Consider the following 10,443-nt stretch of genomic DNA (forward strand, 5'->3'; position numbering starts at 1 on the left):
GATCATCCACCAATGCGACCAAAGCTGTCTCCGTGCTGTATCCGGGTCGGAAGCCGGACTGGAGCAGGTCTAGATAGATGACTTCATCCAGGTATTGGGGTAGCTGTCGCGCCACAGCACTCTCTACAACCTTCGCAATAAAGCGAAGGTTGGAGACTGGACGATAATTGCCCAAAATAGCTGGGTCCAGGGAGGGCTTCTTGAGGAGAGGTCTCACCACCGCCTCTTTCAAGGCGGCAGGGAAAACCCCTTCCAACAGAGAAGCATTGATAATCCTCTGGAGCCAGCCTCGTGTCACCTCCTGAGTGGCCAGTACCAGCCAGGAAGGACACGGGTCCAGTAAACATGTCGTGGCGTGAAGCCTCCCCAACAACCTGTCCACGTCCTCGGGAGCCACAGGGTCAAACTCATCCCAAACAGACTCGACAAGACGTGCCTCCTCTCCCTCGCTTGGATCATCCCAATTTCGGTCCAGGCCGTCCCAGAGCTGAGCGATTTTATCGTATAGATAACCACTAAACTCCTCGGCTCGTCCCTGCAAAGGGTCATCCCGCACCTCCTGATGAGGTGCCTCCCCAGTGGCTGGGAAACATCAGGCAGCCCAGGCTCTATCTCTGTGTCCGATGCTGAGCATCCATCAGAGTCTTCCCCTGGCCCCAGAACTGGCCCACGTTCTTCCCCAACCTCCTCATTATCCAAGTCTACCGCCAGCTCTGCTGGCAGCTGGCAGGCCACAATGGAAGGCTAATTTCAATACCTCAAAGAAAATATTTTGTACCATAAAGTAGGGACGTGGTGGCTTAATGGCTAAGGCACTGAACTTGTCGATCAAAAGGTTGGCAGTTCAACGGTTTGAATCTCTAGTGTCACGTAACGGGGTGAGCGCCCATGACTTGTCCCAGCTTCTGCCAACCTAGCACTTCGAAAGCAGGTAAAAAATGCAAGTAGAAAAATAGGGGACACCTTTGGTGGGAAGGTAACAGCGTTCCGTGCACCTTTGGCATTGAGTCATGCCGGCCACATGACCACGGAGACGTCTTCGGACAGCGCTGGCTCTTCGGCTTTGAAACGGAGATGAGCACCGCCCCCTAGAGTCGGGAATGACTAGCACATATGTGTGAGGGGAACCTTTACCTTTACCTTTTACCATAAAATACTTACATCTCATAGTAGGTTGACCACGCAGTGGGGCAGTTGTTGTAACCTAAGGATTCAGTTACAGAAAATCATGATTATTGTCAAAATGCACATATATATTTTAGAAACATCTTCCACAGTTGCATTTTTATTTTTATGTCTTTATGTCTGGGTCTGTGTACAAATAAATAAAAGAATCCTCAATAACATTTTCCTGTGGTCACCCCACAGAGTCCCTGGTGAATAATCTGTTTTTCTGATGCATTATATAATAATAATAATATCAGAGTTGGAAGGGACCTTGGAGGTCTTCTAGTCCAACCCCCTGCCCAGGCCCTACACCATTTCAGACAAATGGCTATCCAACATTTTCTTAAAAATTTCCAGTGTTGGAGCATTCACAACTTCTGCAGGCAAGTTGTTCCACTGATTAATTGTTCTAACCATCAGGAAATTTCTCCTTAGTTCTAGGTTGCTTCTCTCCTTGATTAGTTTCCACCCATTGCTTCTTGTCCTACCCTCAGGTGCTTTGGAGAATAGTTTGACTCCCTCTTCTTTGTGGCAACCCCTGAGATATTGGAACACTGCTATCATATCTCCCCTAGTCCTTGTTTTCATTAAATTAGGCATACCGAGTTCCTGCAACCGTTCTTCATATGTTTTAGCCTCCAGTCCCCTAATTCATTCTAAGATGCCTGCCCCAGAAATATTTAACCTGGTAATTAATTATAAAACAAAATCACCTCAAAAGGGAAATTTTTCTTCCTTTGTTTTCCCTTCATTTTCAGAAATGGTTCTGGACCTCTAATCACATATTTTTTTTCTTAAAGTTTTCTTAAAGTACATGAAAGATGACTTCATCCCTTGTGTCCTTCCAAAGGACAATTCTTGGATGATGTTGCATACAGGAAATGTTGCAGATATCACCATGTTCAGGGATGGGTTTCACTTACCTTTACCACCAGTTGCCTCCGTGTGTGCGCGCTGTCCGCGCATGCGCCCAGCCTTCCATGCATGTGCTTTGCTCGCTCATGCTCCTTCTGTTCATGCGCCCAGCCTCAAAAACATGCCTAAATAGCATGACTTGAAGCTGGGGTGGGCCTTCTGTGCACGTGCCCAGCCTCAAAAACGTGCCTAAATAACATTACTTGGAGCTGGGGTGGGCCGACCCGCAATTGCCATTACCGGTTTGCCTGACCCAGTATGAACCGGCTGAAACCACCTCAGTGTCAGGTTTCCAAGAAACAACCTCCAACAACCCCAACAAAATAAAGCTCTGAGGCTTGAGGTTCCTCAAAGTCCCAATTTATTAGAGATGTCAGGTTGGCACAGCTGGGAAAACCCAAATCTGAAACCTTCCAGGTTTTCCACACCCAGCTGACAGTTCACAGCCCTGCCCCACACCCACAAGTTCATCACATTGTCCAATCAACTCTTCAAACTCGATTGGATACAATCTTCAGGCAGCCTACATCAGACGTTGTGTGTCCTTGAATACGGAATGTTGTTATGACTAACTTTCTACCGCTCCAACAACAACCCCCTCCCAACTTCCCCAGCTAAAATATGTGGTAGGTAAGAAGCAAAAAAGAAAATTGCCTTCCAAAACTGACTCTCTGACTGTGTTAACATTTTTACATTACCCATGAAAGCAATTTTGTGAAAAATAAAATCTTTCAGGAGACATTTTGTGAATGCATTCATGGAATGTCTTCAAAATGTCAATGCAGTCTTAATCCCAGTATGGATGGGACAACAAGAACTCATGATTTGGTGCTAAAATTTCAATTTGGGAATAAGCTCACAAAGCATTAGGAACCTTGGAGGTTTTTTCGTTATCAGTAGTATCCACAAAGGAAAGGAAATTATATATCATATAATTTTCATACTATTCATACCTTCTGAATCTGAGTAATTAAACTGCTGCTTCATTGTGCAAACAACACAAAGTGTTGTTTTCTTGTTTAAAAAAGTTCAATCTGTGGATAAGATGGACAATCTGGGACACTGTAATGTAAGAAGAAATACAATTATCAAAAGCAAGCACACTCGTGTTTTTTTCTGATTGTCAAAAAGATTTGTGCTCTTAGGGAATTCAAATTCCTTTGACCACACGAAACAGGCATAATAACCTATACTGGCTTTCAATCAAGCAATCAAAACTGATTTACAATCTGAGCTAAAAATGCAATACAACAGAGCAGAAATGCAGTATGGTAAGTGCAAAAAATGAATTTTAAAAATGGAAAGAAAGTATTTAAAAGGTTAGCAGTGTTGGAAGAAATATCTATCTGGATTCAGTTCCAAGTAGGGAGAAAGACACTGGAAACATGGAGGCTGATTGGAAAGATGGTTTACTAGTGAACAGGACCAGGTTTTAGGTCCTGGACAGCTGACCTCATGGAGTGGAGCGTGAGTGTTATTTATATCCTCTCTTGGGCCTTGTCCTTGAGCTTCCTGTTCCTGTGGCAAGGGCATGTATTCTATTGGCTGTCAGACTCCCAGGGGGCTATGCAGGGGTCATAGCTGAGGTTGTCTGAGATAAATTTGGTTATCCATGTTTCTAGTGTCTTTCTTCCCAATTGGAACTGAACCCAGATGGATATTTCTTCCAACACTGCTAACTTTTTAAATACTTTCAAGTTTTAAAATTCATTTTTTTGTACTTACCATACTCTTACTCAACCTTGCTGAGTGATGCAATGAAGGGGCTTGGTTGTGCCATGTGGTGAGCTCTGCTGATAGATAATCCAGGTATGTTCTGGAGGGTCATGTCTTAATCCCATCACCCTGGAGCTGGAGGCCTTTTGTCTTGTAGATAGGCTGGTCCAGTCTTTCTCAATGGGCACCAATTATCTGCTGGTGGCTGCAGGGAGCTGCTGTTTGTCTTTAAAAACATGTTTCTCCTTTTCTCGTCCAGGGAAATATAATATTCTGCCTTTTTAATATCTCCTAGAATATTTCATTCTTCTAGGAGAGGGGTGGGTGCTAACTTTCTATAGTAGCTAATAATTAATAGCATGAGATAGAACCTGTTGTTATAATAGGGTATATTTAGGAGTCACGATTCAAACAGACCTATCAACTAATGTTCTGCAAAATGTGAGCACAAGGTGGAAGACAAATAGACAAACAGAAGAAAGCAATGGACATAGGATACAGAGGTGGGTTCTACTTATCTTTACTACTGGTTCGCAACAGGAGTACGCAGGCGCATAAGCTTCCTGACATCATCCAGGTTGGTTGGCGTAGTCTCCCACTGGTTTTACTACCAAACCGGTCCGAACCAGGGGCAACCCACCACTAATAGGATAACTATGTTGTTGTTAATTGTGAAGTCATGTCCGACCCATCGTGACCCCATGGACAACATTCCTCCAGGCCTTCCTGTCCTCCACCATCCTCTGGAATCCATTTAAGCTCACGCTGAATGCTTCAGTGACTCCATCCAGCCACCTCATTCTCTGTCGTCCCCTTCTTCTTTTCCCTTCAATCATTCCCAGCATGAGGCTCTTCTCCAGTGAGTTCTTTCTTCTCATTAGGTGGCCAAAGTATCTGAGTTTCCTCTTCAGGATCTGGCCTTCTAAAGAGCAGTCAGGGTTGATCTTCTCTAGGACTGACTTGTTTGTTCGCCTTGCAGTCCAAGGGACTCACAGGAGTCTTCTCCAGCACCAGAGTTCAAAGGCCTCAATTCTTTGGCGCTCAGCCTTTCTTATGGTCCAACCTTCACAGCCATCCATTGCAACTGGGAAAACCATAGCTTTGACTATACGCACTTTTGTTGGCAGGGTGATGTCTCTGCTTTTTAGTACGCTGTCTAGATTTGCCATAGCTTTCCTCCCCAGGAGCAAGCGTCTTTTAATTTCTTGGCTGCAGTGCCCATCTGCGTTGATCTTGGAGCCCAGGAAAATAAAATCTGTCACTACCTCCATTTCCTCCTCATCTATCTGCCAGGAATTGAGAGGGCTGGATGCCATGATCTTAGTTTTCTTAATGTTGAGTTTCAAGCCAACTTTTGCACTTATCTCCTTCACCTGCATCAAGAGGTTCTTTAGTTCTTCTTCACTTTCTGCTACAGGATAACTGTAGCAAGCTTATGATATGCTCATAAATGGATATAGCACTGATCTGTCCTGTTTCTCTGTTGGAAATAATAATCTGATATGTTCTGCCATATTCTTCCTGTGTTTCTCTACTTGTGTAAAAACAAAAAATAGTAGAAATTCAGATCTTTGGGTGTGATGAATAACCTGGCTTGGCTCTCTGGAGTTCAGGTTTGATTTTAAATTCTGTTCTGTATGCTCTTATTGAAAGTGAAACTACTTTCATAAAGAACTTACAAAAAGGGAAGTGTTCTAAAAGACTCTGTAATATTTGCCTTCCTATCTTCCTTGTCCACGTATTTATTCAGCAGTCCAGTAAATTACTATTAGCTAATAACCATGTGCGTATGGTTTTGAAATCTGACATAGATGGTGTCTTAGTAAAAAGTCTTGTGAAAGTTTCACAAACTCTGTGTTAAGAACAGTGTATGTGTTATCTCACATGCAAGATGCACAAGAAGAACTTAAAGATTATCAAAAGGCTATATGAATTTTAAGGTCATGAACTGAATGTCAACCCTGGAGGAATAGAGACAGCTGGGGACTTGTAGCCAAAATAAAATTCTTTTTCCTGGGAACCAAGGACGTTCCCACAAGGTCCTGGGGAGGCATGGACTGAAACCCACTGGGGTTGGGACTGTGACCTGGTTGGGCCATGTGACGGACATGTGGACAAGGAAGTAACAGGCAACAGAGAGAAAGCAGAGCTGCTTAGCTCATTCTTTGCATTGGTCTTCACGCAAAAAGAAACTATAGCCCGACCTACCAGAAACATAACTGTAAAAAACAGACTGGAAATAAAAGTTCAAATAAGGAAAAAAATAGTAAGAGAACACCTGTCTGATCTTGATGACTACAAATCACCAGGACCTGATGGATTATATCCCAGAATTCTAAAGGAGCTGGCAGATGTCATTTGAGAACCATTGCACCACATCTTTAAAAAATCCTGGAACACCGGGGAACCATCAGAGGACTGGAAAAGAGCTGATGTGGTTCCCATGTTCAAAAAAGGGGGAAAAAACAGACCCAGGAAACTACAGACCAATCAGCCTATCAGCCAATCAATACCCGGGAAGATCCTTGAAAAGATAATTAAAAAACCAAATCCGCCAACACCTAGAAACGAGTAAAGAAATAACTAGCAGTCAGCACGGGTTTGTTAAAAACAGATCACGCCAAACCAGTCTTATCTCATTCTTTAACATAGTGACTAAATTAGTAGACCAGCAAAATACTGTGGACATAATATACTTAGACTTCAGCAAGGCATTCAACAAACTAGACCACAACCTACTTCTTCATAAGCTAGAAAAAGGTGGGATAAATAGCTTCACCACTAGATGGATTCGCAACTGGCTGAAAAACCATATTCAACGAGTGCTCCTTAATGGGTCTAAATCTACATGGAGAGAAGTAAGCAGCGGGGTGCCACAAGGTTCCATTTTAGGCCCAATAATCTTCAATATCTTCATAAATGACCTAGATGAGGGAATAGAAGGGGAACTCACCAAATTTGCAGACGATACTAAGCTGGCAGGAATAGCTAACACCTTAGAAGATAGGCTCAAGATCTAGATGGGTTTTGACAGACTTGAACACTGGGCCCTAGCTAACAAACTGAAAATCAATGTAGAGAAAAGTAAAATCTTACACTTAGGTGAGAAAAACCAAAAGCACACATATAAACTTGGGGAAACCAGGCTTAATAGCAGTGACTGTGAGAGGCAACTTGGAGACTTAGTGGAGAATCAGATAAATATGAGCCAGCAGTGTGCAGCGGCAGCTAAAAAAGCCAACACAATCCTAAATTGCATTAACAGAAGGATACAATCAAGATCAAGTGAGGTAATAATACCACTCTATAAAGCCCTAGTATGACCACACTTAGAGTACTGCATCCAGTTTTAGTCACCACACTATAAAAAGATGTGGAGACTCTAGAAAGAGTGCAGAGAACAGCAACCAAGATGGGGACCGGAGTATAAAACATATGAAGAACGGTTACATGAACTGGGCATGGCTAGACTAGTGAAGAAATGGACCAGGGAGACAGGATAGCAGTCTTCCAATATTTGAGGGACTGCCACAGAGAGGAAGGGGTCAAACTGTTTTCCAAAGCACCTGAAGGCCAGACAAGGAATCATGGATGGGAAACTGACCAAGGAGAGATTCAACTTTGAAGTGAGAAGGAACTTTCTGACAGTGAGAACAATCAATCAGTGGAAGAGAAGTTGCATTCAGAAGTTGTGGGAGCTTCATCACTTGAGACTTTCAAGAAGAGACTGGACTGCCATTTGTCAGAAATGGTATAGGGTCTCCTGTTTGAGCAGGGGGTTGGGCTAGATGACCTATTAGGTCCCTTCCGACTCTGTTAACTGATTTCTGTTAATCTGTTAAGCTAATAACCATGTGCATATGGTTTTGAAATCTGACACAGATGGTGTCTTAGTAAAAAGTCTTTCACAAGATTGACAAACTATGTGTTAATCTGATATCTGTTTTGTAGATAATCAATCCAACAAACTATGTGTTAAGAACAGCTTATGTTTACACCGAATACAGTTTATGTTTACACAGAAGACAGTACTGCTGGTTTCTGAGCATGGTGGTTGGCTTAGAGTAATTTCCCCTGTACTATGTTAGGTAACATCAAGTAATGAAACTTTTGGAAACCAAAACGTCACCAGTGACTCTACAGTGCTCAAACGTCACCAGTGACTCTGTGTATCACTGTGTGATACTGAACTGGGCTGGAAAATTAACCGTGTGGAAAAACATTGCATAGAAGATGATGTCTGTGTTGTAACACAGTTTCTTAGCAATGCCGGTTGAGGCCAAGGGAGAACTTTGTATCTTATCCTATCTAGAAACCGGTTAGGCTTGGGACCACATAGGGAATTGCAGTTTTGTTAAACCAAACACTATCTCAGGACTCCAAGGAACATCCCCAATGAAATAAAGCTCTGAGGCCTGAGGTTCCTCAAAGTTCCAATTTATTAGAGATGTCATGTTGGCGCAGCTGGGAAAACCCGAATCAGAAAGCTTCCAGAGTTTCCACATCCAGGTGACACTTCACAGCCCTGCCCCACACCCACAAGTTCATCACATTGTCCAATCAACTCTTCACACTCAATTGGATACAATCTTCAGGAAGTCTCCATCACAGTCCTTGAATCCGGAATGTTGTTATGACTAACTTCCTACCACTCCAACAACAACCCCCTCCCAACTTCCCCAGCTCTAATATGTGGCAGTTAAGAAGCAAAAAGAAAATTGTCTTCCAACCTTGACACACTATCTACTAACTCTTAATCATTTGCTGCAACCAACTTGAAACAGATCTTTTGCAATTCTCCAAATTATATAATTTCTGTATGGTTTTCTCCACATTAAATTTCATTTGGTTGGATAGGGCCCATTGTTCAAGTTTTTTTTTTGGAACTTGAGCTTGTCTTCTGGGATGTTGGTTATTCCTGCCAGCTTATCACCATCTGCAAATTTGACGAGTTACCCTTCTATCTCTCATCTAAGTCATTTATTAAGCTATTGAAAAGTACTGGGCCTAAAATGGAACTTTGTGGTTCCTCATTGTTTACTTCCCTCCATAGATGTATTACCATTAAGGACTGCTCACTGAGTACAGCTTGTCAGCCAGTTACAGATCCATCCAGTAGTGATCCTATCTATTCCACATTTTTCTAGCTTACAAAGAAATAAGTTATGGTCTACTTCATCAAATGCCTTACTGAAGTCTAAGTATACTATGTCCACAGTATTTTGTTGGTCTACTAATATAGTCACTTTGTCAAAGAATAAAATAAGATTAATTTAGCATGGTCTCTTTTTAACAAACCCGTGCTGGCTTTTAAAAGAACTATAAGTTATTTTTTTAAAACATTTTTTTCTATCTTCAGTAGGATTTTTGAAAGACATAGTAACAATAGTTCTGAGACAATAACTGCCAGTTTCTTCATAAGTTTTTTTTTCTTTTTTGAAGAAACTCTGGGAAGTAATCCATCAGGTTCTGGCTATTTATATTCATCAAGATAAGATGGGTGCGCTCTAACTATTTTTCTTGCTTATTTTAATTTATATTTCTAGTCTGTCATTTATGGTTAGGTGTTTGGTTGTCTGGGCTATAGTTTCTTTTTGCGTGAAGACTGATGCAAAGAATGAGTTAACCAGTTCTGCTTTCTCTCTGCTGCCTGGTACTTCCTTGCCATATTCTCTCTTTAATGGACCCACTGTTTCCTTGACTTTTTTTCTTCTTCTTGTTATAGCACCAAGGAATTACCTGAGGATTGGAAAAGAACTGATTTGGTTCCCATCTTAAAAAAAAAAGAGAGAAAAGAAGGACTAAGGATGACATGATAGCATTATTCCAGTATTTGGGAGGTTGCCACAAAGACCAGGGTATCAACTTTTTCCCCCAAAGCATCAAACTTTAAGCTTTATTACAGGAGGGTTTTAAGAAGAGATTGGATAGCCACTTGTCTGAAATAGTACAGGTTTTCCTGCTTGAGCAGGAGGTTGAACTAGAGGACTTCCAAGGTCCCTTCCAGATTTCTTCTCCCTTCTGAATTGAAATTGAAGTTGAGTTTCATTGTTGGCAGGAGGATCCTGCCAGATTTGCTGATCCCATCCTGCCAAATCCTATCCTTAACTCAAAAAAGGAGTACTTTGCAAATCACAATTACCACAACAGAAACTCTATCTTTACTACTGACATACCTGGTGATGAAAGGAAGAATCTCCAGATGGGACCAACAAGTCTTTTTTCAGAATGTTTCAGTATGAGATGTTTTTCAGTGAATCCAAATATTCCTCACTTGATGCAGTTACAGTGAGAAAGAGGAATTGAGCTGAACCAAGCTGCAACATTTCTCAGAAAGGAAAAAAAAAAAGGAAGTTGTGTAATATGGATCTCTGGCTTTTGCAACTTTTTTTTTTTTAATTTGCATTTATATCCCGCCCTTCTCCGAAGACTCAGGGCGGCTTACACTATGTTAGCAATAGTCTTTATCCTATTTGTATATTTATATACAAAGTCAACATTGCCCCCAATAATCTGGGTCCTCATTTTACCTACCTTATAAAGGATGGAAGGCTGAGTCAACCTTGGGCCTGGTGGGACTAGGACCTGCAGTAATTGCAGGCAGCTGTGTTAATAACAGACTGTCTTACCAGTCTGAGCCACAGA

At 42.0% G+C, this 10,443-nt stretch overlaps 1 protein-coding gene across 11 annotated transcripts in view; it reads right to left on the reverse strand.

Moving 5' to 3' along the window:
• Positions 1-10,109, reverse strand: part of LOC131195756 (proto-oncogene Mas-like) — a 73,351-nt gene extending 63,242 nt beyond the window's left edge. For 3 of the 11 annotated variants that reach the window (XM_058177947.1, XM_058177943.1, XM_058177954.1), the window contains exons 1-2: positions 9,975-10,109; positions 1,162-1,204 (exon numbers count right to left, since the gene is read on the reverse strand). Coding sequence is in view for 3 of the 11 variants with exons in the window: in XM_058177954.1 (XP_058033937.1) it covers positions 1,162-1,163 (2 nt within the window). In the remaining 8 variants the exon portion in view is untranslated. Of the gene's footprint in view, positions 1-1,161; positions 1,205-3,035; positions 3,145-9,974 lie in introns of those variants that run through there. The other 8 variants (XM_058177948.1, XM_058177942.1, XM_058177951.1 and 5 more) reach the window with 7 other exon arrangements.
• Between the last annotated feature and the right edge of the window lie 334 nt (positions 10,110-10,443).

Source organism: Ahaetulla prasina, chromosome 3 (assembly GCF_028640845.1).
Source record: "Ahaetulla prasina isolate Xishuangbanna chromosome 3, ASM2864084v1, whole genome shotgun sequence".
Classification (NCBI taxonomy): domain Eukaryota; kingdom Metazoa; phylum Chordata; class Lepidosauria; order Squamata; family Colubridae; genus Ahaetulla; species Ahaetulla prasina.